The 27,840-nt window shown below is 52.8% G+C and overlaps 1 protein-coding gene across 5 annotated transcripts; it reads right to left on the reverse strand.

Moving 5' to 3' along the window:
* Positions 1 to 2,827: 2,827 nt before the first annotated feature.
* On the reverse strand, positions 2,828 to 27,681 carry LSR (lipolysis stimulated lipoprotein receptor). 5 transcript variants are annotated; one of them, XM_075906945.1, is made up of 10 exons: positions 27,461 to 27,681; positions 23,417 to 23,758; positions 16,696 to 16,815; positions 12,418 to 12,474; positions 9,768 to 9,914; positions 9,336 to 9,521; positions 8,798 to 8,857; positions 7,806 to 7,934; positions 4,452 to 5,038; positions 2,828 to 3,489 (listed from the first exon to the last, which is right to left on the reverse strand). In XM_075906945.1, exons 1-10 carry the CDS (start codon positions 27,528 to 27,530, stop codon positions 3,454 to 3,456), a joined length of 1,734 nt encoding a protein of 577 aa, XP_075763060.1. In that variant the 5' UTR covers positions 27,531 to 27,681; the 3' UTR covers positions 2,828 to 3,453. The 5 variants fall into 5 exon arrangements, with proteins under 5 accessions (XP_075763060.1, XP_075763059.1, XP_075763063.1 ...); XM_075906944.1 differs by having other exon boundaries at positions 7,806 to 7,937; positions 27,461 to 27,680; XM_075906948.1 differs by lacking the exon at positions 27,461 to 27,681 and adding an exon at positions 26,732 to 26,753 and having other exon boundaries at positions 7,806 to 7,937.
* Positions 27,682 to 27,840: the final 159 nt, after the last annotated feature.

The raw sequence follows: 27,840 nt of genomic DNA on the forward strand, positions 1-27,840 counted from the left end.
AAGAACTCCACAGACATTCAGGTAATCTGGGAACGGGAAAGCGTGAGGCTGCAGCTCTGTCTACAGCCCCAGGAGGGATCACCAGTTGTTCGGTTAATACGGCGAGCTGGATAATGGAGGGCCGGATAAACGGGGTTCTACTGCAGTCGTCTATTCAATGTATTATGGCCGCATTTGCCAGGATTCCCTCATGCTAAAAGCTGCACATTACTACTAGGTGGATTATGGTAGCCTCTAGGAGCCCCATTCATGGCCCAGCCCCGCATTGTGTATTACAGTAGTCCCTAGGCAACCCTGTCCTGGTCCAGGTCCCCACTGTGTCCAGTGCTATACGGCAGGTGGGAGAGGCTGGGCTCCAGTCCCTCTTTCAGTGCCAAGTGTCTCCCTTGCTCCTCTGTCCTCGTGGCTGCAGTGAGTGGCTTGTGAACGGCCCGAGACTGAATTTCCAGCTCCACTTTGCAGCTGCCAGTTCTGTATTTTCCTAGGTTCCCAGGGCAGACAGGAGCGCCCTTCCTATGCAAGCTGCCCCACTGGAATGTCTCAGGCCACAAACCCTGCCCCCGGGATCGCTGCTCATCAATCATGTTTATTGCCATGGTAACAAAGGGCCAGCCAAGACCAGGGTCATGTTGCACCAGGCACCGCACAAACCCAGAGCAGCAGGTAGGGTGGGGGATAAAGCTGGAACACCCCAATCAACGTGATCACTGCAATGTCAGCAAGTCCACATGGCAGAAGAGGTACCTGGGTGGGGAGGATGCTGGCCTGGGGTGACCCCAACTGAATCCCATTTCACCCCCTGCAGCAGAACAGTTCATGCTTCGGCCTCTGCAGCTGCAGCTGTGGCTGCTCCCAGCTAGAAGGCTTCCACTGCGGGTTCCCCCTTCATTTTTCTGCATGGTCATGGCATTACTGCAGTACCACCTCCCCTGTACATGGGCAGTAGCCTCTAGCCTTGCCCTGCCTGGGAGCCCAGGCACGACTGCTTCACTTTTATACCCATGTCTTCGATTTACAGCCAAGACCAGGTGCTTCAGAAGGAATGAAGAGAACAGGCAATTACTGAGTCACACATTTCATCACTCATTCCCAGCTTGTGGCAGGTGGAGGTTTAGGGACACCAAGGCTAATGCCCTATTCCATGCCAGAACCCACCCCACCACCTCACCTCCAGGGCATCCCTTATCCCACCTTCCAGTGGGGCACACTGCATGGGCAGGACTAGAACCCACCACCCTGCCTTCCCCAGGTGAACACCCTATCCCCTGGTTGCATAGTGGCTAACAGCTGGTGATGGACCTGTTCTTCAGGAGCTGATCTGGTTCTTTTCTGAATCCTGTTCAACCCCTTGTGCAAAAACAGCTTGAATAGATTATGCAAATAAAGCACAACAGAATGCTAATCAGCATTTCATTTGCATACTGTCTGCTGGCGAAAGCCGGTAGTGTAGACATAGCCTTAGATTTGAGTGCTGCTACATTGAATGGATGTTTGCAGAGCACTATCCATGAGGACTCCAAAGCTCTCTCCGGGGCAGTAACAGCTACTTTATACCCCATTGTTTTGTGTGCAGAGTTGAGATGATGTTTTCCCACATGCATTAATCAACACTGAATTTCATCAGCTGTTTTGTTGCCCAGTTTAGTGGGCTCCCTTTGTAACTCTCCATCATCATCTTTGGCTTTCACCAGCTCGAGTATCTTTGTATCTGCAATCCGTGTCGCTCGGCCCCTCACTGCCCTTCCAGATTGTATGGAACAGCCCCGGTCCCAGTCCCAGTCTTTACCTCTCTGCACAGCAAATACAGACCATTTATTCCCCCCTGCTTCCTGTCTGACCAGTCACTGACCCACAAATGGAGCTTCCCGCTCACCCCACGGCTGCTCCATTTCCTCAGTGGCTGCTTGATGTTCCTACAGCTGCCACCTGGAGGAGCCAGTAAGTCTCAAACGCCTGGCTCTGCTTTTCCATTTTCAGTGCAGTTTTCCCCTTTAATACCTTTCAAAGCACTATCCTGGTCCCATTCACCTCCCAGCCAAGCCCTCGTTTTTCCAACTCTCCTACAGGCTGCTGGAACTCTTAACTGAATGAGGTACCTGGGGATATCTGGGGGGGGAGCGAGAGGAGAAAGGAGGGAACATTGTGTGCCACCGGCCCTCTCTCCTCCAGGATGCAAAGATTAACCACTGGAGCCCAGGTGCTTAGGATCCAGACCCAGCCCAGCCACTGCACACAGGGCCATAGGGAGGGCCAAAGCCAGGGGATGAATGGCTGTGATGTGACAGCACTGGGCTCTCCGCTGACTCAGGCTGTGCCACTACATTGGCCACACTTGGGGCATCATTGCCCTCTCCCAGTGATGGGCTCAGGGTGTCTGCAGACTCAGGCAGTGGTGTTGCCTCAGAGAAGTTCCCCCGCTCAGGAGGCAGTTCTGATTTGATCCAGCGGAGGGTGGATTGCACATGCCCTATTTATCCCCCCCAATAGCCTTTGCCTTGGCCTGGAGCGACCTGAGGTGGGGAAGCCAATTCAACTCTGTCCCTGGGCTGGGGGGCCAATACCGGGTGCGATTCTGGCCCCACCCACTGGCTTGTGCTGGCTGCCATCACAATGTTGGGGTCTGTAGCTTCTCAGCCTGGATGGCACTGGCTCCTCTAGAAGGGAAAAGCCCCTGTCCCTCTTTCCATCTCCTCCCTCCCCCCCCAAGCCAGCCAGTCCCCCAGCCCTGGGACCAGATTGGAGCCAGTACCCCCTAGAGGAGAAAGTCATCTCTGGCCCCCTGTCCCATTCCCTTTATCCCTCCCCCCCCCCCCCCCAACACAAACAGTTTTAGGGTGATTTTTTTTTATTTTCTACAAGAATCAGAAAAAATCTCAAAAACATACCGATAAAAAACCGGCCCAGCTTTTTGCAAAAGTATGTACAGCACCTGGGATTCACAACTCTGCTAAAAAACACATTTTAAGACAGCTTTGAAAAAAGTTAGCCTTAAACATTTCAAAATATTCAAAGATATCAGGTAAACAACGTTCGCATTTCTATGGACAAGCTGGAAATTAAGAGCCCAAATAATAGGCCAGCTGCTCAGCTGGTGACCCTCAGATGGCGCAACAGATCACTTTATACCAGTTGAAGATCTGGCCCGCATATTTCAACTCAAAAATTAAGGCTAAAATGGAGACTCCCCCTCGGCCCGGAGGACTCCAGATTCCCCCAGTCAGGCCCTGCTTTTCCGTGCCAATCAGGAGCCCGTCCCTCGCCTGACTTGAGAACTCAGGCAACACGTTGATCTTATTCATCATAAAAGCATCAAGCAGACAAGACCCCAACTGTTTTGCTGAGCCTCAGTGCAGCCAGCCAGTGTCCTGCATGCCCTCTAAGGACAGAGATGTCAGCATCTGAGATCCATGGCTTCCATCTCCTGTGTGGGTGGTGCTTCTGTACAGTGATCATTTAAACCACCAAGCTCTCTCTGCTGAGGTCCTGGTTCTGGAAGGGAAACAGATGTGGCAAGATCAGCAAAGGGTCACATCTCTGGCCCACAGAGGCGTGAAATGCCTTGGAGTGAGACTCAGCACGCCACCTGCTGAGCTGATGTCCTGGGGTGGGGGTGTCTAAGAGCTCTTCACTGGGAGAGAAATCTAAGGCACTAGCATTGTAGCTATGTGGGGCCCAGGGTATTAGTGAGACAAGAGAGGGCGAAGAAATATCTTGGAAGCTCATCTCCTCCAACGGGTGCACAAGCCAGGGACTTGGGAAAAAAGAAGATTGGCTTTAAAAAACAAAATCATGCCAAGTACTTATTTAGCCATCTCCTTCCAGAGTCTCACAGGGGTGTGTTGGCAACAGAACTGGCCCAAGCCTCAGCATTTGAGGGACATGAGAGGAAATGTCTCCCCAGCCACAAGTGGAAGAAAGCTTTCTCTTCTGTAAATCCCACACCAAACAGGAGACTTGAGGAAATCCTAAGAGGCAGCCACACCTATTCACCAGCCAATCAAGGACCTGCTGAGGAAGGAGTGAAGTCTAATGCCCTTAGGCCTGCATAACTATGTACATCCCCCCCCCCCCCCCCCCGCCCCCTCCTGTGCCCTGAGGGGAGAGTTACCTCAGGCAGTTAAAGGCTTCCTGTCCCACACATCCTAGTTGGGATTGGTCCTGCCTTAGACAGGGGGCTGGACTTGAAGGCCTCCTGAAGTCTCTTCCAGCTCTAGGATCCTCTCAAAGGCCCTCGAGAGGAACAATGAGCTGCTGGATCTAGTGCGAGCAACGGCTGTGCTGCAGCCATTCCTGACATGAATTTGTAACTTAGACCGCCCCCCCCAAAGGACAAAGGCCCACTGTCCCAGTCACTGCCACAACCCCCCACCCCAAGCCAGTCAGTGCCCCTGCCAGGGGGTGGGATAGCAGCTGATATATCCTAGAGGAGCAGGGCCCCAAAGCCCACTCACCCGTCGGAGCTTGCGGTCGTTCTTGCCCCGGGAGGAGACGGACTCTGTCTCCGTGTAAGGGGGAGGTGGTGGCGGGAAGCCATCTTCATTCCGATGCCTCCTGTTTCCTGATCGCCCGCTGGACCCACTGTCCCCATCCAGGTCCTCACGGCTGCCAGCTCGCCCCTTCCTGCGCAGCGCCTCTTGCAGGATCCGCCCATCATAATGGCCCCTATCCAGCTCCCGCAGGTCGTCCCTGCTGCGGCTGCGCCGCTGGCCATAGTGTGTCTCCTCCCGCCAGTCAGGGGAGCTGTCCCGATGCCGCCTGCCCTGTCCTCTGCTCCGTCCCTCAAGCTGCGGGGACCAGTCGCGGTCTAGGTCGTCCACAGAGTGGGAGCGGGGCCGCCGTGCGTAGTGCTCCTCCTCATAACGCTCTCCACGCCGGACAGGAGGGAGGAGGCGTCGGGCCTCGCTACTTCGCCCGCTCTCCCTCTCCCCCACGTCGCTGATGGGTGACATGGGCCGGGTCCGCAGCCGCCCCAGCCCCTGGCGCAGATCCTGGCGCCGGTCGTCTTCATGGAGGGAACTGATCTCACTCATCACCGAGGCTGGGGGGCGGGGGGGAAGAGGGGAAACAGAGTTAAATGGTTAAACAGTTAAGAGTTAACCCTTCTCAGAGAGAAGTTATTAGCGGTTCATAATCCTGCTGGAAGGACAAAACAAGTGGGGCCTGGCAGGGGTCTGTTTTGGGACTGGTTCAGTTCAAGATCTTCAACAACAATTTAGATATTGGCATAGAGAGGACGCTTATTAAGTCTGCAGATACCACCAAGCTGGGAGGAGAGGGTCATAATTCAAAATGATCTGGAGAAACAGGAGAAATGGTCTGAGGTAAATAGGATGAGATTCAATAAGGACAAATGCAAAGTGCTCCACTTAGGAAGGGACAATCCACGTCACACCTACAGAATGAGAAGCGACGGTCTAGGAAGGAGTCCTGCAGAAAGGGATCTAGGGGTCATAGTGAACCACAAGCTAAATACGAGTCAGTGTGACACTGTTGCAAAAAAAGCAAACATGATTCTGGGCTGCATTAACAGGAGTGTTGTGCGCAAGACATGAAGTCATTCTTCCTCTCTACTCTGTGCTGATTAGGCCTCAATTGGAGTGTTGTGTGCAGTTCTGGGCACCACATTTCAAGAAAGATGTAGAGAAATTAGAGAGGGTCCAGAGAAGAGCAACAAGAAAGATGAAAGGTCTAGAGAACATGACCTACGGAGGAAGACTGAAAGAATTGGGCTTGTTTAGTTTGAGAGGGGACATGCTAGCGGTTTTCAGGTATCTCAAAGGGTGTCACAAAGAGGAGGGGAAAAAGCTTGTTCTCCTTGGCCTCTGAAGACAGGACAAGAAGCAATGGGCTTAAACTGAAGCAAGGGAGGTAAAGGAATAAGTTGCCTAGGGAGGTTTTGGAATCTCCATCTCTGGAGATATTTAAGAGCAGTTTAAGTCAGACATCAGGGATGACCCATTCTAGACAGTACTGGGTCCTGCCATAAGGGCAGGGGACTGGACTCGATGACCTCGAGGTCCCTTCCAGTTCTAGTGTTCTATTAAATGAGCCTCTGTGCTTTCCCGCATTCCAGGCCCAATGCCCCAGTGAAGCAGTAGGAGGCTCTGTGCTGCAGGGAATGGGGGGGAAGGGGAGGGGTTTCTTCGTGGGTAACCAGGGCTGACCCCAGTGTCCAGGCCCAATGCTAGGGGGCAAATTAGTCGAAACTATAGTTAAGAACAGGAGTGTCAGACACATTGATGAACATAATTTGTTGGGGTTTCTGGAAAGGAAAACCATGTCTTAAAGTTCTTTGAGAGTGTCCACAAGCATGTGGACAATGGGGATCCAGTGGATGTAGTGCACTTAGATTTCCAGAAAGCCTTTGACAAAAGTCCCTCACCAAAGGCTCTTAAGTAAAGTAAAGTTGTCATGGGATAAGAGGGATGGTCCTCACAGGGATTGATAACTGGTTAAAAGACAGGAAACAGAGGGTGGGAATAAATGGCCAGTTTTCAGAATGGAGAGGGGTAACTAGTGGTGTCCCTCAGGGGTCTGTACTGGGACCAATCCTACTCAACGTATTTATAAACGATCTGGAAAAAGGAGTTAACAGTGAGGAGGCAAAATTTGCAGCTGATACTAAACTACTTAAGAACAAAGCAAATAGTGAAGAGCTTCTGAAGGATCTCACAAAACTAGGTGACTGGGCAACAAAATGGCAAATTAATTTTCATGTTGATAAATGCAGAGGAATGCACATTGGAAAACAATCCCAACTATATGTACAAAACGATGAGGACTAATTTAGCCATTATCACTCAGATCTTGGAGTCACTGTGGATAGTTCTCTGAAAACATCCACTCAATGTGCAGCGGCAGTCAGAAAAGCATGTTAGGAATCTTTTAAAAATGGATAGAGAATAGACAGCATATTTTATTGCTTCCGTATAAATCCAGGGTACGCCCACATCTTGAATACTGCATACAGATGTGGTCACTTCATCTCAAAAAAGATACCTTGGCATTGGAAAGTTCAGAAAGAGGCAACAAAAATGGTTAGGGGTTTGAAACGGCTGCCATATGACGAGTTTAAAAAGATTGGGACTTTTCAATTTAGAAAAGAGGAGACTAAGGGGGGATATGATAGAGATCTATAAAATCATGGCTGGTGTGAAGAAAATGGATAAGAAAAAGTTATTTACTTGTTCCTATAACATACAAACTAGGGATCACCAAATGAAATTAATGGGCAGCACTTTTAAAACAAAAGGAAGTACTTCACACAATGCACAGTCAACCTGTGGAACTCCTTGCCAGAAGATATTGTGAAGGCCAGGATTTTAACAGAGTTCAAAAAAGATCTAGATAGTCATGAAGGGCCTTCAATGGTTAACCACCAAGATGGGCAGGGATGGTGTCTCCAGCCTCTGTCAGAAGCTAGGAATAGGCAACCGGTGGAATCACTTGATTCCCTGTTCTGTTCACTCCTTCTGGGGCACCTGGTATTGGCCACTATCAGAAAACAGGATTCTGGGCTAGGTGGATCTTTGGTCTGACCCAATACGGCCATTCTTATGCTCTTACGAGGCACTGTTCTGCAAGGATGGGGTGGGGGTGGGGTTTCTCCCCCTCACAATCAGGGCTGGCCCCAGTGCTCCAGTATGATGGTTGGGGCACTATGCTGCAGGAGCAGGATGGCAAGGTTCTCCCCTGACAGGGTTGGTCCCAGTGCCCCAGCATGGTACCTGGGGGTGTTGTGCTGCAGGGAGTTCTTGGCACTGGGTGGAAGGAGAACAAGAATCTACAGCTAGGCGACTACTCACACTTCTCCAGCTTGCCATTGGCCTGACCCGGCCGCGTGGGGTCAAAATTGGCCAGCTCCTTCTCCATGTAGTAAAGGACCCGCATGGAGTCATCCTGCTGGTTAGCCTGGATCCGATATCCACTGCGCACTGCTGGGGAGAGGGAGCCAGAAAGGCGAGTGAGTAGGGAGACCCCTTTAATGTGGATCGTGTTTGGAAGGGGCAACTACAACCAGTGAGACTCACCCACCTCCAGGGCAGGGCAGCTAGTGTGTCGTGTGACGTGCAGCTGTTGAACAGCTGCAAAGGACTCAGATCCAAATGCAGGGAAGTAAAATGGAATTGCCAGATGTGGGATTTGACCATTGGATGAATGGGGCACTTTAAGAATGAACACACTAAGCCAGTGGTCCCCAACGTTGTGTGGCTGCCAGGCACCCGGGGGCAGAGCCACTCATGTGCTGGGCACACGGGGGCGGGGCCACCCACGAGCCATGCGCCCGGGGTCGGCGCTGCGCATGTGCCGTGCGCCCGGGGGAGGGGCCGCCCATGCGTCCCGCGCCTGGAGCCAGCACCATGCGTGTGCCGCGCACCAGGGGTGGGGCCAGCCCATGTTTCAGCGGGCGCACAGAAATCCCTCGGCGGGCGCCATGGCGCCCACAGGCACCGCGTTGGGGACCACTGCACTAAGCAACCTCTCATACTGACTGATCAACACCTCTCAATGCAGCGCCCCCTGGCATCACACTGGGGCCAGCACTGACTGCAAGGGGAGAATGCCCCCGAGCACTCCCAGTGCCGATCCTGACCCCAAAAGGCAAGGGGGCCCTTCAGACAGCTCCCTGCACAATAGGTCTCCCATCCTAGTACTATCCATGCAGCTAACACGCTGCAGCTGCCTGAGCTAAAGGGGTACTGACTCCATCCAGCAGAGGGCAGCAGTATCACACTACCAACTCCCATTGCTGTATTGTCATCTGCCAAGTCTGCTTCGCAGCCTGGCGTCGCCTTACCTGAGTTCCCGCCACTATCCGTATCCCGAAGCAGGGGCACCTGGGAGCTGTTCCCACCAACTACAAGGAAATCAGGAGAGATTAAGCATAACTTCAGCCTTGCCGCTCAGTGCCACTATTTCCTGTCTGTGCACCTCAGCCCTGCAAGTCCCAGCACCCCAGCGATCTGGGCCCATAGTTCTGCCATGTGACCAGGAAATCCATCATAATCCCATAGAACCCACTGTGCCAGGTGCTGCCCAGACACAGCGAGACACAAACCTGCCCCCTCCCTCAAACAATAAGTGAGCACCGTAACCGAGCGTAACTAGGGCTGAGCATGTTGCTACCCAGCCTTCACCCTGCCCTCTGGGTTGACAGGGATGATGCAGACCAGCACTGACTCCAGGGGAGCTGTGTGATTGACATCACCGGGGTCCTGGCCCACTGACTCCGGTAGAGCTGTAGCCAATTGACAGATCCCCAGCTGTGGTCACTGGCTCCAGGGCAGTTACTCACTCTTGTGGCAGGACTTAATTGAGACAGAATACAAAGTTACCTGAGCTGGCTCGGTCGTAGTCTGCCCCATAGCCGTTGTACATGGGTGACATGGGTCCCATGGGAATCATGGTGGCAGGGGGACCTAGCTTCACAGGGTTCGGGTGGGAGTAGATACTGGGGGCGCCGATGCTCGGAGCATAAATACTGGGGACACCAGCGGTGGCAGCTTTTCCAGCAGCATAGACTGAAAAGAGAAAGCAGGGGACATTTGAGGATCAGAACACAGATCAGCAGAAATAGCCCCCACGGCAGGGCTTCCCCAGACTTCCCTCCCAGTGCCAGGGAGAGAACCCAGGAGTTCTGGCTCCTGCCCTTGCACTAAACACTAGACCCCATTACCTCCTAGAGCTAGGGCAAGAACCAGCCCCCTTCCCCTCCCACCGCCCTTTGTAAGTTTCCCAATCAGCAGGAAATAAGGGAGAGAACTCACGAGCTTCTGGGCAGCAGCACTTCTCAGGACAGCAGGGGCACCGGACGTAGCAGCAGCAGGTATGGGGGCAGCACTGGCACCAGCAGATGCCGAAGAGGAGGAGGAGGAGGAGGAATCCCAGCACTACCAGGACAACAAAGAGCCAGTCTGCAAAGAGGAAGAGGTTTCTCATTAAGGACCCAGTTGCTAAAGAACTCACCAGTGCAGGCATCAAGGCCTCCCTGCCCCCAGGGAAACACACACACCAAGGCCAAGGTTTGACCTAGGGATTTGAATTCAAGATGCCTGAAAGGTGGGGGAAAGATTGATTTACAGGAGGCCCCTTGGAAAACAAACCAGATCAGCTAGAAAGCAGCATGGCCTAGCTGAAAGTACCCAGTTCCATTCCTGGCTCTGCCAGTTGTCTGCTGGGTGACTTCCACATTTCAGAAGCTCTGTACCTCAGATTCTCCATCTCTAAAAAGGGGGAATAATGATGTTGACCTCATTTCTAAAGAGCTGCTGATAGAATCGTCTGAGGGCCTTATTAGTCAGCTGGAGGTGGATCCACAAAAGTCACTATGGAATCATTCCTAGATTTAAAGGGCCAGGACCATTTTGCCCTGCTGCATAGCCCAGCCTGAGAATTTCTGCCTGCAGTCCACATTTGGAGGTTGAGCAAGAGTACCCTTAACTCTGCCCTTTTTGAAGATTTCAAGCCCTGATCTGGTAGTTGAGCTAGAGAGGAGCTTAGGGAGATGCTAATCTCTGAGGAAAGACTCCAAAGGCTGAAAAATCTGCCACATCTCTGGGGCAGTCATTCCCAGGGTTAACTGCACCCATTGGGGAAAATCTGCTCATTTCCAGTCTGGATTTGTCTCACTTCACCCCCCAGATATCACACAAAGCCGAGCGAGAGCTGAGAAGTTAAAGAGCTCTCAGCTCCCCACAATCTCCTCTGCAGGGAGGTGGGATAGTCTAGCATCAAGTCACCTCCGAACCTTCTCTAAGAGAAACTCCACAGTTCAGGTCTCCTGTTACCAGAGCTCCAATTGTCCTTGTGGTTCTTTATAGCTGCTCTATCTCCCAACACAAACACAATGAAGTTGGAAGAGACAGCACATACAGAACAGAGTCATCCAGCATGTGATTAGCCTGCAGAACTCTCTGTCACAAAGTGCTGTTGGGGCCAAGAATTTAGTAAGATCCAAAGAGGAACTGGATAACTGGCCAAACTTGGCAGGGCCAATCATCTTGATGGTATGAGTCGTACACAGCAAAGTGTGAACGCTGCCTGTAATCTGCTTCAGAATTCCAGGGGATATTCTAGGCATCCATGGGCAGAACCCTATGGATTTTGAGGGGAAATTTTAAGTCCAAAAAGAGACTCCAAAAATCTCATTAGCAAAAAGAGCCTAAAGCAGCTCTGCAATTGTCTATAAATCAAGGGACCAGTTGTTGGTGCCATTCACAGACATAAACCATGCACCCCCCAGGCTCAGAGTCCTGATTTAATTTAACATATTGATGCCCTGTATGACTAGCCCCTCAGATAGAATGGTTGCTAGTCACTGGCATAGGAAGGGGGGGGGGGTGCAGTGATCATGGGGGAGGATGGGAAGGGGCAGAGTCCCTGGCATGGGGAGGGGGAAGGAATGCCTAAAATAGCATGAGGATCAATACACTGAAGATCATGAGATGCTTAGTTAGGACAATGATGGAAACCAGATAAGGAGATCACCACCAGGATCTGACGCCCTCCATCAGGCCAATACCCTGTAGACTCAAAGGAGAAGGGGCGAGGTCAAGTGGGTTAGGGCATGGGGGTGGGGACTAGGAGGCTGGACTCCTAGGTACTATCCCGAGCTCTGGAAGGGGAGCAGGGTGTGGACTGGGAGTCAGGGGACATGATTAACTCTGTCCTAAGCTCTACCACAAGGAGATGCAAGCTAAACACTCAAAACGAATGCACCAGGAGATACAGCAGCTCTGAAGGGCTGTCATCTTGAGTATGGCCCCTTTGATCCTTGCCCTAAGGAATAAAGTCAGGTTGAAAATATTCAAACAGAACAGTTTTCCATCAGCAAATGCCACATGGCTGACATCAGAGTGCTTTGCAGGAACATACAGATTTTCCATAAAGTCCTGCTGTTCAGACTTACAGCATGTTGAATAAGCCTATGGCTCTCTTACCAAATGAAATATGGATGCTGCAACAAAGCGCTTGGATATAGTATTTTTCAGCATACCGGAGCCAAATGTGGGACACCGTCATTTCCGTTCTGCAGGAAATGCATTTCTACCAGTGCTCTCAGAAATCGATCATTACTACTTACATCACAATAATTTGGTATAACGATAGTGCCTGGGAACTGCAGTCATGGCCCGGCACGCCATGCTAAGCACTGTACGTTTTATTGCTATTATGTTCATTATGGTAGCAGTTAGGAGCCCCACACTCAGGCCAGGACCCCACTGCACCAGGTGCTGTACAGACCCAGAACAAAGACTCTCCCAAAGAGCAAATTAAAGCACCTTAAGCTATTTCTCTCCTCCCACCGCCTCACAGCCTCCTACCCTGTCTCAATCATGATCCATGAGTAATGTGCTCTGCATAAAAGCTAAATGGTAGCATAATTACCCCCTCTCCCCAATCTAGTAAGGCATGTACCTTCCATGTGCCCTATCTGAAAGCCTGGCAAAAGCTCCGAGACCACAGATGACTTGCCTATGGGACAGAGAGAGAGACAGAGTTACTAGAGATATAGGCGAATGCCATAAAGGCAAGCAATTTAAAGCCAACTGTACTATATGGGTAGGGACTATAAACAGCATGCTGGCCTAACTGGGCATTCAAACTGGCACTAGGCGTTTGGCAATTTAAACACCTCACTAGCACAGGACAAAAAAATTGAATTGTGGCTACACTGGGTAACCCTGCCAGCAAGGTATTTTGCCACTGATTGATAAAGCCCTGCAAATCTGCGGCTGTCCGCTTTGTATCTGCAGATATCTGCATCCACGGATATGGGTGCGGATATCCACAGCTCGTTTTTGTGGATGCAGATACAAATTTTGTATCCAGAACCCTGCTAATTTGCAGATATCTGTGGTTCATTTTTGCAGATGGGGATGAGGATACAAATTTTATATTCACTCAGGGCTCTACTGACTGAGCCCTGCCACACTGGCATTCGGTGCCATCAATAGAGAAGAGTCCAGACGTCTCTTTTTCCACTTATCTAGCAACAAATCTTCAGCCCAGGCTTCCAAACTTCACGGCTGCAGTGTCTGACTCCTGCCGTGGCGAGATCTGGAGCAGCAGTCAGGTTTAAGTGGACACACTTTTCATATGAGCAAATCTTACATCTCCGATAAGGGTGAAGTGGAGCCAGAAGCTCCATACTCCAGAAAAGAACCAAAGGCAGGTGATTTGGCTATAAATCTGCATGGCCCTGTTCTCTAGAACCCTCCAGCCGAATCTCTGACCTCAGCCTCCAAGCTCCCAACAATGCCAAGCCCTTTGGCCACAACTAATCTTGCTCTTCTGCTCCCCTCTCCCTATGGCTTCTAGAGTCTCGGTCTCCCCATCTAGTCAGCACCCCCATCCCTTCCAAGCAGTGCAGTGCAGTGCAGTGCAGTCCCTCCCTCCCATGCCATAGTGGCTTTAGGCAGGGTGCTGGGTAGTAGCTGCCTTCCAGTAGCGTGACAGTACCTGCACCAGAGCAGCCACCCAACCAGCACCCCTCATCCACACAATGCTCCAACCAGTGAGCTCGACAGTGCCAGAGGCAGGTCGGCTCTAGCATAAGGGCAGTGGGGGCAGTCAGGCCACTGAAGGGAGACCCCCTGAGTGGGGTGATGGGAAATTATAGAAGACCGCTCCTTTCGGATCAGGGGCCCCAGGCATAGCTCTCCTGAGGGAGGCCCCCCAAGACTGAGGCTGCTAGAAAAGCATCTCCAGACATGGCAATATTTTGCCCACCATTGAGCTCTTTTGCATTGCTGCATCTCCATTCTATGGAGTGGGGGTGGAGGGGAAAAGATGGATTTGCCCTGTAAGACAGAACCCAGGAATCCTGACTCCCAGCCCTGTCTGGCTCATCTGTGGTGAGCTATGCAGCACAGCTGTGCTCCAGTCTCCTCTGCTGTCCCCTCGCGGCAGGGGGCTGGGGCACTGCTCAGATGCACTAGTCTCAGGGACATAACTGTGGAGCAGCACAGCAGGATCAGAGTCATTACCTGGCTAATTACTAATTACTATTAGGTCATGGAATTCCAGCACCTCGAGGGCTGCTCTCTGAACCTCAAAACAGGCAGGATATCTGGGGATCAGAGCACGATCAGCAGCAAAAAGCAAAGCAGAAACCCCTTTCTAGTGCCAGCGGTGAAGCTGGATTCTGACTCTCATGCCCCCTGCTGGCAGCCAAGCCAGGAGGGAGCCAGTAGATTTGAGAAACAGGCAGCAGAGAGAAAAGAAGCTTCGGAAGATTTGGGGTTGGGGGACAGAAAGACTTATCTTATGCCAGTTGGGAGTGTTGCTACATAGTAATGAATGATGGCTTGTGCTGCGACAGGAAGTCAGGACACCTGGGTACCATGCCCACCTCTGCCAAAGGCCTAGTCACTTGCTCTGCATACATTAGCAACAGTGTTCCCTTTAAGCTGTGCACCTGTGCACAAAAAATTTAGCTCCACCCATGCCATTTTAAGAGCTGCGCAGCAGCACTCACTGGTCACCTTCCTGCTGTAATGGAAGAGAAGTGGGGGCAGCAGCAGCAACAGCTGGTGCCCTGGTGGGTTCCTGGCAGCAGGCAGCTGCCCTTTTGCTCCGCCTGGAGCTGGAGTGCGCCAAATGAACCTGTTTTGGTGAGGCTGTCCCAGATGGAACTGGCCTCATGTGGCTGCTGTTTTATTCCAGCTAGAGCTGGGGTGACCTGCAGTGCTATTTTTAATACCAAGGTCCAGTGGGGACCAGGACTGCGGTACTAAAAATAGCACTGCGGGCGGCCTCTGCTCCAGTCTCAGCACATGGTCCTGCCCCAGGAGCAGCTGGGGCCGGGGCTGCGGTGGCTTCTGGGGTCAGACCACAGTACTAAAAATAGCACCGTGGCCCCTGCAAACTGCTTTCCACATCAAAGGCAGGTGGTGAGGGAAGGGGCAGGGGGAAAACTAAAGGGGAGGTGAGGTGAGATGAGCAGAAGAAGGGGATTGTGCTGAGGGGAGAGGAGGGGCAGGGCAGGAGAAGAAAGAGGAAGGCACCAAGGGGCAGGGTGGAGGAGACAATGCCAGGGGGTCAATAGGAGACAATGAGGAAAAGGGCAGGAGGGGGAAGGGGAGGGAAGGTGTCAGTGGGGGTGGGAGAAGGAAGGGGACAGGGTGATGCTAGGAGAGGAGAGGGAAGAAAGGAGAGGGAGGAAGAGGAGAGGGGAGAAGTGGGTGCTGGGAGACGAGGTGTTGAAAGGAGGGATGGGCATGAGCAAAGCAGGGGATGGAGCAAGTCATGTGTGAGGGGACAGAGGGACATGAGGAAAACTGGGTCAGGAGTATGAGGGGGTGGGCACCAGAGAGAAAGAGGGCAAGGAAGGCAGGGGGAGGCACCAGGAAGCTGCAAGGCTAAGGGCAGATGTAGGTGCCAGGGAGATTGTGGGGGTGAAGCAGAAGGGCAGACACAGGGAGGAGAGTGGAGAGGAGGGATGGGCACCAGCGGGCAGAGGAGAGGGGCAAGGCAGGTGGACAGAGGGAGGTGTTAGGAAAGGGGGTGGGGAGAGGTAGCTACAGATGATCAGAGTGGGGCTAGAGGAGGGGTGGGCATAGAGGGAAGAGAGGGGCGGGCACAGGGGTCAGAGAGGACAGGGAGGGGACAGGTCCCCAAAGAGCTGAGGGAAATGAGAAGGGCAGGAGCCAGGACAGCAGAGGAGAATGGGGGAGCAGATGAGGCGAGGGGAGAGTAGGAGACACGGCAGCAGAGGGGAAAAGGGAGAAGTTTATAAACAACAACTGCACATGAACTCAATACTGGTGCACAAGACAAAACTCACTCTGCTCATGGGAGGAAAATCTTAGAGGGACACTCATCAGCACCTCTTCCCATCCTCTGTCTCATGGCAAACTCTTTGGGGAAGGGTCTGCCTCTCACTGGGAGGGCAGTACATGGCACCACAGGGCTCTGATTTCAGCAGGGGGCAGGGACTGTCTCTAGCTATGTGCCCGGGCAGCGCTGGTTGGCACTACTGTAACACGAGCACTGTGGGGATTGCTTTTTATGAAGTGTTTTACATCACTGATGGGAAGGAGTTAATTGCAAACACCAGAGACACAGAAGTTAATACAGAAGGACTTTGTGGGAAGATCCCCTTAGCTTCTACTCCCTGGGTCCCTTTGTCCTCAGTGGCATTTGCCACACTGGGAGAATGAAATTCCTGTCTGTGGAGGAAAGGGTTCGGGAGGAAGAGGCCATGGGGCAGAGTAGGAAAAGCCCAGGGGAGGAGAAAGGGAGGCAGGAGCTGTGCATGAGTAGGCCAGCACTGGTCAGCATTTCCCCTTTCTGGTTAACCTCTTCCTAGCGCACAATGCTGCTGCTGTCTCTGACTGGCGCTGCTGCTACCCAGCTCCAAAAGCCACCTTCGGGGAACTTGGGCGCTGGGCAGAGAATGGCACGCACCACTTCACCAGCTACACGTAGAGAGGAAAGCAGCTGCCTATTTAGCCCAGTATCTGCCTCTGTCCTGGCTCAGCCCCTTGTACCAATCTCAGATCCCTGCTGCCCTGAGCAGAGTGGTGAACCCATCTAGCTTGGTATCCAACCTCTTCCCCATTCAGGATCACACCCACAGGCCCCACCTGGCCTACATTCCATCTCGGACAGCACCCCGCGCCCCCCCCCCCCCCCGGGCACATTAGAGCATCCCCCTCCCCGTCTGCCCATATCTCAGTCCTGGCCACTTACCCAGCACAATGAGCTCAGCGTAGGCCTCATTGTTGCCCTGCAGATCCTGGGAAGAGGTGACCGTACAGTAGTACACCCCGCTGTCGCCCCAGGCTGTCTGGTCAATGCTCAGGTCAGCATCTGTGGGGAAACAGATGAAGACAAAGCTGGAGACACCGGAGCCAGGGTGGGAGAACTGGAGTCACAGCTAACACGCACAAAGGATCTCCAAGCAAGGCACCACGGATCCCTTTTCAGCTCAGTCTAGGAAAAGACAATGGTGTCCGGGGTCAGAGCCGATTCCTGGGTTCTGTCCCCAGTGATGGAAGGAGAGTAGATTAGAAAAGGGTGTCAGGGCCTCACATTGAGATACCAGCCAACTGGAGGGTGTTCAGATAAACAGCACTAAAAATACAGCGAAGGAGAAGGAGACTGTGGACTGGGTTGCGTAAGAAGGCAGATTGTGCTGTCTCTGTGTGGGGGCAGGAGGGTGAATTACCCAGGGCTTGTGGGAAGGAGTTGTGGAGAAATGTCAAACGGAATCCTCCCCACAGGGCTCAGTGGCCAGTCACCACCTGCTGATCTCAAACAATGGCACTTCCACCAATTGAGGGCTTTAAAACTGAAATCAACACTAAGCCCTCAAATACACACACAGGCCACCACGCCCTGCTGGCGGGAACAGGCCAGAGCAGCAGGAAAGAAGTTTACAATTCTTGCACACATATTGTGCCCCTCTCTGATGATCCCTTAAAAAGGAAATTGAAAAGCTGAGATATGCTGGAGCAATTATACGTCTAGCTGTACCCTGCTGGGTGGAGATTGGTACAGCACACTGGCATAGGCTCTCCTAGTGTGGGCAAGGCACTGCCTCCCCGTGCCTCAATTTCCCCATATGAGAAATGGGAATGGCACTGCCCTCCCTGAAAAAAGGATCCACTATGAGATCTACTAATGAAAATAGCTAGAGGTTGTTATATCAGCCAGACAGTGTTTTTGCCAGAATCTCTTAGTCCAGGCAAATAAGCTGCATCAATTTTAGCAGTATAATGTCATCTACGCAGGAGTCTGCTGGCACAGTTGTCGCAAATCTATTCTGTGCTATCAAAGTCAGTTGACATACTTCCCCCCCACTATGGCTATGCCAAGCAACCTGACCATGTAGCTGAGCCCTGAATTACATTTAGTGAGACTCCTAGATCGACAATGTTTATCTCAATGGGTTTAGAGTTTGTTCTATGTTCATGAAGCACCCTGCACAACGGGGTCTGGTCCATACTGAGGGCTCCTAGGTGCTACCATAACACAACTAATGGGGTTTGAAATTTTGAGCCCAGAGAGAGGACAAGACACTTGCCCGGTCAAACAAATCCCTAGCTCCTACCATCTGTAGATCTCAGAGCTCTTCACAAAGCAAATCAGTATCATTATCCACAGTATACAGGTGGGGAAACGGACAGGCAATGACTTGTTGAAGGTAACTCAGTAACCCACTGGCACAACTGAGTCTGGAATTCAAGTGTCCAGAGCCCTGGCCTGGGCAGCTTTGGGAAAAAGAAAAGTTAGGTCTCTTGAGAGTCACTCTCAAATAACTATTTCAGCCCAAAGTACAGTCTGGCTGTGTGGTGTAGTAGATAGCACTCTAGACTGGGGCTCAGGACACCTGGGGGGTCTTGCCACTAAACTGCTGTGTCACCTCAGACTTGTCACTTCACCTCTCTGACTATGTAAGATCTTGGGCATAGTTTTACTCTGTGGGGTGCTCTGGAGCTGGAGGATCCATGGGAAAAACTGGTGGGTGCTGAGCACCCACCGGCAGCCAGCCTCTCTCCCTCCTTCCCCCAGGCCTCTCACCTGCTGGTGGTCCCACTAACCAACACCTACCCCCACCACTCAGTACTTTGGGAGCAGGGGAGCACTGCAAACAACTGATCTGCAGCATTCAGGAAGCTCCAGGAGGGAGGGGAAGGAGCAGGGGTGGAGTATGAACTTTTAATCAGTTTTGACAAACTTGGTCTAGGATTTTGCTCCACGTCCATTAGGTCATCGTGTATGCTGGATGGCGTCTCTCGTCTGGCCTTCTAAATAACACAGGCCAGGGACTTTCACCCTGTTACCCACAGGTTTCATTGGACAAAAGCATCTTTCATAAAGGCCTCCAGTCTGTCCATCTTTTGGGGTCATTCAATCCAATCCACCACTTCCCTCGGGTCCTTGTTCAACAGCTAATCACCCTTACTGTTAAATTTGCACCTTCTAACTGAAATGTGTCTGGCTTTAACTGCTGTACATTAATTATTTTTCTACCTTTCTCCACTACACTGCAGAGCTCGTTAGTACCTGGGATTTTCTCCCCCTGAAAAAAAGATTAAATCACCTGCTGACCTTCTTTTGGATAAGGTGAGCAGTTCAAACTTTTTCACACCCTCACTGTTAGGCCTTTGCTCTAGCGCTTAGATTATGTTTGCACCTCTTCTCTACACCTTCCCCAAAACCCTTTATAAAAAGTGCAGCCCAGAACTGGACACAGACTTCAAACACTGCTCTCTCCAATGCCAGCAAACTTTTTACACTTCATAACCAAGCAGTTTTCCCTACCGCTCCAATTCACAGTGTGATGCTGAGGTTTGGGATTTGTGACATTAAACGCTCACCATAAAATCCAGCTGTGACACCTAACAGCCTAACTAGGACATCACTGGAGTCCTGACCTAACTAGTTCTATTCTGTTGACCTGCATCTCCAGACAGCTTTATTAGACTCTCTCACACTCCCTTTCCCAAACTGTAATTAAACCTTTGCAAAGAACTGCAAGGATGGTAAGTTATGTAAGGGAATCATTAGGATTGTGATCAGCTGTAATTAGGGCTAAGATTTAACTACTGGGTATTGTGGTAGTTAGCTACAGGGTTCCAACCCTGAGCTGGCTGCATTTTAGTAAGGGGAAAGTGATCCACAGTTTATAACGTGCAAGACACTGGAGTGTTAAAAACTAAAGATTTTTGCTGCATGAATCACACACCAGTTGGGCCAGGTTAAGACAGAGCTGCTGCTATCACAAAAAATGCCTCCGGGTAAGACAACACAAATAGAAAAGGCATAATAATGGAACAGAGTTTGGCTGAAGACAGCTGGAACTCAGCTCCAGTTGGTTTTAGACACATGATTGCAGAGCAAAGTGTTTTGCTGTGGACTTTCGACCCACCACAATGCAATGCAGTTCACTTGCTCTAGTTTCACAATGTAAAAGTAGTAGAACCTGAAAACATTTGTACTGGATCAGTGCCAATCGAGATCAGAGCTCTGTCATGCCAGGCACTGCTGAGATGCAGTCCCTGCCCCAGCTGAAATCAGGGCCCCATTCTGCTAGGTGCTGCCCAGGCACAGCAAGATAGTGTTCACCCTAAAAAGCTTCCAATCAAACTAGACAAGGCAGGTTTATCATCTCCAAATGGGGAAACTGAGGCTGGAGGAAATGACTTTTCCAGGGTCACACAAGCAGTCCATGGCAGAGCTAGGAATCATAGGCACTGACATGCAGATTTCCAGAGGACACTTGAAAGCCTCATGTTCTGTCCTGTGCCCTGGCCTCACTCCACCTTTTGCCCCACACTGTTTCTGCCCTTGCTCTACCCCCTCTTCCAAGGGTGCCCCATATTCAGCTGGGGCCTCCATGTAGCGGGAGGAGCATGTTCTAAAGGGTGAATTAAGTCCCCACCACCACCACATCCAGTTCCAAGACCACCATGCTCTCCCCACCCCATGGTACCTGTGGGGGCACTTCATCCTCCCACCATGCCTCCCCCCTCCACATTATGCCATTCTCCCTGGCAGGTGGGACCTCAGGCATAGTGCAGGTGGGAGCTGATTCTAATGCCAGCTTCTCCTAGTCATTGCTCTGCAGCCTGCCTGGCAGCTGCATGAAAAAGAAGTGGCTTCTGCTCCCAGTTTACACTGACTGGAGGAGCCCACAGACGGCAAGAAGTATGGGAGGAGAAGAAAAGGCCCAACAGTGGGTGCACAGCACCCACTCAATTATTCCCCCCAGGTGCTCCAGAGCTAGAAAGCTCATGCAGTTGGCACCCTGAGCTGGGAATTGAACCCAGCAGACCAGAGTCCTAGTCTGTGGCTTAACCACAGTCAGCATCCCCCCACCACTTCCTGATAGAGATCAGAGCATCTGACACCAGAGCACTCAGCTTAACCTTAGCCAGGCAGAGCTGTTCTGAGACCCAGGTGCAGAATGGTTAGAGCGGAACAGGACCCAGGGACTCAGCACCCCCACTGTAACCCAATGCCCAAGGGCAGCACCATGCTGTGCTGTGGCGTGGAGAGGGGAGAGCGCCAAATGCCCCAAATACATATAACAGAGGCCATGACACTAATGTTCCAAACCCGAGAGGTGGCTGCATTTCACCCCTGGGCAAACGATACCAAAAGGTTATTAAGAGTTTCAGAGATCTACCCCAGAGATGGCTGCATTTCTGTGGTGGACTCTCTTAACATCAGCCCTTTCTTTTCAGACCTCCCACTTCAGTTTCAAAAGCCACTGCTGTATTTGTTCTCTCCTCCTGGAAACCAATATGCCATGAGCATGAGCAGGATCTGAGCTTGGAGTTCAGACACTGAACTAGGACGCAGGAGAACTGGGTTCAGTTAGTGTTCTGCCACAGTCATCCTCCATTAGCGTGGGCATCTTGCAACATCACTGCATGCCTTTGTTTTCCCAGGAGTAAAATGAAAATACAGAGGGGGAATGATCAGCCCAGCAGAATTTTGTGGGACAGGGACTGCCTCACTTCCTGTCTGGACAGCACTGCACAATACAACCCCAAACTCAGCTGTGGTGGGAGCTGCCCCCATTTCTGACTGCTACCACAGTCCATCTAATAAGTGCATAGTACAAATCCTCTTCTCTCTTCCCCAGTTATTCCTCATCTCAGTGAGGGACCCTTAGGCCCTACCAATGTGCATCTAATAAGCAAGCACATTGTATTCCTTCTGCCCCACACATACTGGGGGTGACAATGAATGAGCACCTCTCATAGAAGGCTGTACCATAATACAGCCAATACAGGGGCGGGCAATAACTTTTTCTTGCAAGCCACTCTGAGAATCTGGTAAGTGGTCAAGGGCCACACTCTTCTGCAGTATTAATGGAGGAGGTGTGAAGTCTGGGATGGAGGTTAGGTGCAGACATCGGCTCAGGGTAAGGGACTGGGGCTGGGGGAGGGGGACAGGGCCTGGGAAAGAGTTTGGGTGGAGAGGGTTGTGGCCTAGGGCAGGGAATTGGGGGTGGTAGGAAGGATTCTGACCAGGGGGCAGGATGCAGGAAGAGGCGCACGGCCTGGGATGGAGTTGTGACCAGGGGCAGAGGGTTTGGGCTGTGGCCTGAGGCAGGAGTTGGGGTGAGAGAAAGGGTGGAGTGCCAGGTACAGGCTCTGGCCAGGAGGCACTTACCCTAGGCCAGGAGATCTCCACCGCCTATCTGTGAACCGCTGGCAGCCAGGCTGCAGTGGCTGCAAGAGCTGAAGCCAGCTGCTTGCAGTGGCTCAGCTCTGGCAGCTGTGGTGGCTGATTTTGCCCAGTACCCTCCCACCGAAGTAAGATGGTGGCTCGGCCAGGACTCCGCACTCCTCCCCCACCTCTACCCAGGGAGAGGCACTTAAGGAGGGAAGGGGGCGTGCCGCCAACAGCCACTCCCCCTGCCCCTGCGGCAGTAACTGCCATGCTCCCTGGCTGCCACTCTAGGGAGTGCGGGGGTGGGCTGAGGTCAAAGGAGTGTTGGGGTGAGTGCGTGGTGGGGTCATGGGCAAAGGTGTTGGCATGGACTACGGGGCCAAAGGGTGTTAGGCACTGGGGAGCAAGGGGCTGAGCTGGGGCTACGTGGACTGATAACATTTTATTTGCATATTCATTTACATAATAAATATGCAAACAAAGCGTTACTGGTCCATCAACAGTTTGCCAGTCCGTGGTATAAATCAGGTTGAGAACCATGGTCCTAGGTGGCTCCCGGCCAGGAGCCCAATGGAACCCTCAGAAAGAATTGTTCCCTGCCCCCCCCTCCCAACACCGCTCAAAGCGCCAGCGGCTGGGGCCACGTGCATCTCCAGTGGCAGGCCCTCCACCCTGCATAGAGCTGTCCTTTCTCCCACACCTAGTGTATTACCATAATACACCTAATAAGCCCGTGGTCCCCAACACTGTGCCCGCGGGCGCCATGGCGCCCGCGGGGGCATTTCAATGCGCCTGCCAGGTGCTCGGGGCTGGCCTGGCCCCAGGTACATGGCGCACGGACGCTTGCGGGGGGGAGCGCCGGGCGCGCGACACTCGGTGGGAGGGGGCGGGGGGGAGCGCCGGCCCTGGGCGCGCGGCGGGAGGGGGGGAGCGCCGGCCCCGGGCGCGCGGCACTCGGCGGGAGGGGGGGGAGCGCCGGCCCCGGCCCCGGGCGCGCGGCACTCGGTGGGAGGGGGGGGAGCGCTGGCCCCATTCCCGGGTGCGCGGCACTCGGCGGGAGGGGGGGGGAGCGCAGCGCTGGCCCCGGCCCCGGGCGCGCGGCACTCGGCGGGAGGGGGGGAGCGCCGGCCCCGGGCACGCCCCCTGGCACCCGGCAACCTCAAAAGGTTGGGGACCACTGTAATAAGCCCTCCAGATCATATAACATTCTCTTGGCATGCTAACGTAACTTACCTAAAAAGTCAACAGTTAAAAAAACCCTCCCTGCTTGGCTAGAACTCACTGTTGGTGATGGTGATCCGACGTCCCTGATAGAAGTCCCCCAGTGTCACAGCATTGCCCTGCTTGGTAGCCACCACCCGAACTGTGCGCGTGGTGTCCTGGCACTCCACATACGGGTTGTAACCGGGGTTGTTCTGCTGCAACTGGCTGTTGATCTGGTTCTCCTGACTGCTGGGGTTGAAGGCATCTGCCAGGCGGCTCCGGCAATAGGACTTATACTTCCAGGTGACAATGGGTGGCTGGGTGGCTGAGGTCTGGTAGTTGCACTGCAAGGTAACGGGCTGGAAGAGGATCACCACGTTGAAGGGGTTCAGCACAGTAACTTGCATCCCATGAGCAGGGCCTGGAACAGAGAACGGGGAGTCAGCCGGGATGTCAGATCAGAGAGGCCAAGGAGGGTCATAGATGGAGAAGGGGGTTGTCCCTGACAAGCGAATGACAGAGACAGAGTAGAACCCAGGAGTCCTACCTGTCCCTGCTCTAACCACAAGACAACATTGACTTCCCAGAACTGGCAACAAGAACCCATGAGTCCTGATTCCCCTGCCCCCTGTTCTAACCACTAGGCCATAGTCCTAGAATCAGATCTGGAAGAAACCTCAGGAGGTCATCAAGTCCAGCCCCCTGCCCGAGGCAGGACCAATCTCAACTAAATCAACCCAGCCAGGGCTTTGTCAAGCTGAGACTTAAAAATCTCTAGGGATGGAGATTCCACCACCTCCTTAGGTAACCCATTCCAGTGCTTCACCATCCTCCTAGTGAAATAGTTTTTCCTCATGTCCAACTTAGACCTCTCCCACTGTAACTTGAGCCCATTGCTCCTTGTTCTGCTCACTACTGTGACAGCCTCTCTCCATCCTCTTTGGAACCTCCCTTCAGGAAACTGAAGGCTGCTATCAAATCCCCCCTCACTCTTCTCTTCTGCAGACAAAATAAACCCAAAGTCCTCAGCCTCTCCTCATAGGTCATGCGCTCCAGCCCCCTAATCATTTTGGTCGCCCTCCCCTGGACCCTCTCCAATGCGTCCACATCCTTTCAATAGTCCAGAACTAGACACAATACTCCAGGTGTGGCCTCACCAGAGCCGAATAAAGGGGAATAATCACTTCTCTAGATCTGCTGGCAATGCTCCTCTTAATGCACCCTAACATGCCATTAGCTTTCTTGGCTACAAAGATGCACTGTTGACTCATCGCCAGCTTCTCATCCATTGTAATACCCAGGTCCTTTTCTGCAGAACTGCTACTTAGCCATTCAGTCCCCAGCCTGTATTAGTGCTCGGGATTCTTCGTCCCAAGTGCAGGACTCTGCCCTTGTCCTTGTTGAATTTCATTAGATTTCTTTTGGTCCAATCCATCTAGGTTACTCTGGACCCTATCCCTGCCCTCCAGCGTATCTACCTCTCTCCCTAGCTTAGTGTCATCTGAGAACTTGCTGAGGGTGCAATCCATCCCCTCATCCAGGTTATTAATAAAAATGCTGAACAAAACCGATCCTAGAACAGATCCTTGGGGCACTCTGCTAGAAACCGACTGCCAACTTGAGATCGAGCGGTTGATCACTACCTGTTGGGCCCAACAGTCTAGCCAGCTTTCTATTCATCTGACAGTCCATTTATCTAATCCATACTCCCTTAACTTGCTGGCAAGAATATTGTGGGAGACTGTGGATATGGGAAAGTCAGTGGATGTGCTATACCTTGACTTTAGCAAAGCTTTTTATACAGAGCCAATTACCTCATCATAGAAGCTAATCAGATTGGCCAGACATGACTTGCTCTTCATGAATCCATGTTGACTACTGTATTCCTGATCACTTTCCCCTCTTCCAAGTGCCACAAAATGGATTCCTTGAGGATCCCCTCCATGATTCTTCCAGGGACTGAGGTAAGGCTGACTGGTCTGTAGTTCCCTGAATCGTCCTTCTTCCCTCTGCCCCCCCCACCTTTTTTTTTTAAAGATGTGCACTACCATGGTCCTATCACTAGAGTCAGGGCTTGACAAATCAATGCATCTACTCGACTATAGCGAGTTGATTTCAGCCAGTCGCCCTGTTCACCGGCAGCGCACACATGCGCAATGCGGGTCTTGCGCATGCGCAGTGTGGGGCTGGCGAGTACGTTTCGTCACCGTTTGTCAAGCCCTGACTATAGTGGTTGACTCAGAGCTATGACCAGGTCTGACAGCTAATTAAGCCACATTATCTCAAAGGGGGGAGAAGAATTAAACAGCCGTTGAGAAGTCCAGCGTAAGAGGTCTCAATTGGCATGCCAAGCTTTTGGACCACACCAGTGTTCCCTGTAAGCTGAGCACTTGGGCAGGAGAGATTCAAATGCCATCCTGCTGATTTGCAGAGCACCCATAGCTGGCAGCAGTTGAAAGCATATGTTTCTACTGGTGGTGCACATCCGTACATGCCTTGATGCACATAACATGTATACTGCACATGGATGGAAAAAATTAGAGGATACACTAGATGACACCTCAGGCCTCCTCCAGCCCTGTCACAGCCCTCTGCAGGGTAACAGACCCTGAGATCAGCAGGACAGGGTTAAGGGGTGCCCAGGAAGACAGGCTCGGGGATATGTCAGCACATCAAGTGATAGTCCCAAGGGGTTCTCTGTGACTCAGCCTGTCACAGCTATCCCAGGTTTAACTCTTCACTTGGATCACTATGAGGCATTCTGAGAGACACCCAGCCCCTTACTAGTCTCACGGCATTCAAAATAGTATCACATGGTGCTTTTGCGTCATCAGTTGCTAACACACACAGTTTCAGTCTAAGAACAGCTGCGGTATCTTAGAGGTGAGTGGCATAACTAGGAACAGAACCCAAGAGTCCTAGCCTCCAACTACCGCTCTAATCCCCTAGACTTCATTTCCCACACAAAGCCAGGGCTAGAATCCAGGAAACAGAGTTGAGACTCCTTAGATTCAACAGATGCCACTCCCCGAGTGAGGAAACGCAGTCTCTTTTAATGTGACCCTATATCAGCTATTTTAAAACCGCCTACACCACCACTGGCCCCAACACTTTTCAGATCATAACACCATGCACAGTATGGCATGCATTCTACCGAAAGGGCAGGAAGAAAACCAGATTGCCAATCACACTGAGATCAGGGCCAGGGCACCGGAGTCCTTACCCCAGGGAAGGAGGGATCCTGCCCAGAGATCTCAGCTTCGTCTATCATTTGATAGGACATCATGTGCTTTCCCAGCCCCTGTGTTCACATCAACCCTAGGGCTATAGTTAACAGCAAGCCCCTCCCTGAGACAGAGCACCCAGCGGGGAGTTTCGGCAGACATGAGCTCACCACGACAGGGCGGCTACCCTTCCGGGGAAGAGTTGGTCATGCCTGTGTCTCTGGATTAGGGTGCGCCCAGCACCAGAAAGAGCTCTATTTAGATGACACAGGACATCCCACCGTTACCTCACTTGGGGCAGGAAAAGCAGGCCGGCGGGCATGAATCCCGGGGTTCTGGGAACAGGGAGGGCTGAGGAGAGAGCTATTTTTGGCAGCATCTCGTGCCACCTGTTCACCTTAGAGGGGAAGCTAAATACGCCCCCAGCAGACACATTCCGGCTGCTTAAATAGAAATGGGGGCAAATGAAAGGCCCCCTGCAGTGTGACTGCCCCCTGCCCCCCCCAGTGTGACTGCCCCCTGCCCCCCCAGCCCTGCTACAGGGGAGCCCCCAGCTGGCTCCTGTGCTCCCCACCCCCGCTAAGTGGGACACAGCCCTGCCCAGCCCCTAGCTCCCCCAGTAACTCAAGGGACTCCCCACACAACCCCCCCCCCCGTCCCACAAGGGCAACCCAGGGGCCCATGCTGCCCCCTTGGGGTACAGCCGGCCCCAGACCCGGTAGGCGGGGCTAGCCCCCCCCTCACACGCTGCCCCTCCAATCAGACGTCGAGTGTCGCCCCTGCCGCTCGGGGCAGGAGTCCCCGCAACCCGCCGCTCCGCACTCAGAGGCGGGTGGAGGGGCGCGCGGGAGGGGACATGGCGCCGCGGCCGCCGCCCGCTCCCCGGGCAGGGCGCTCACCTGCGAGCCACGGGCCGCCCAGGAGCCACAGCAGGGTCAGCAGAGCCGGCTGGGGTCCCCGGGGCTCCATGCCCGCCTCTCCCAACCGACGCGGGGCCGGGCTGATTCGCTCGCGCCGAGCTCCCCCTCCCCTGTTGATTCGCTCACGTCCGACTCCCGAGTGCGCGCGCCCGTCTCTTCCCTAGCTCAGGTGCTGCCGCCTCGCCCAAGGGGCGGGACGTACCAACTCTGCTTGGGAGGTGGGGGGACGAGAAGAGAACGACACACCCCTCCCGCCCCGCAGGCCTTTAGGCGTAGGATGTCAACTTCTGTTCGACCACGTCTTCGAATAGAGGCGCCACCGCCCCCCGCTTAAAACTGGGGTTTACATAAACTCCCCA

The sequence above is a fragment of the Pelodiscus sinensis genome, chromosome 24 (genome assembly GCF_049634645.1).
Source record: "Pelodiscus sinensis isolate JC-2024 chromosome 24, ASM4963464v1, whole genome shotgun sequence".
Classification (NCBI taxonomy): domain Eukaryota; kingdom Metazoa; phylum Chordata; order Testudines; family Trionychidae; genus Pelodiscus; species Pelodiscus sinensis.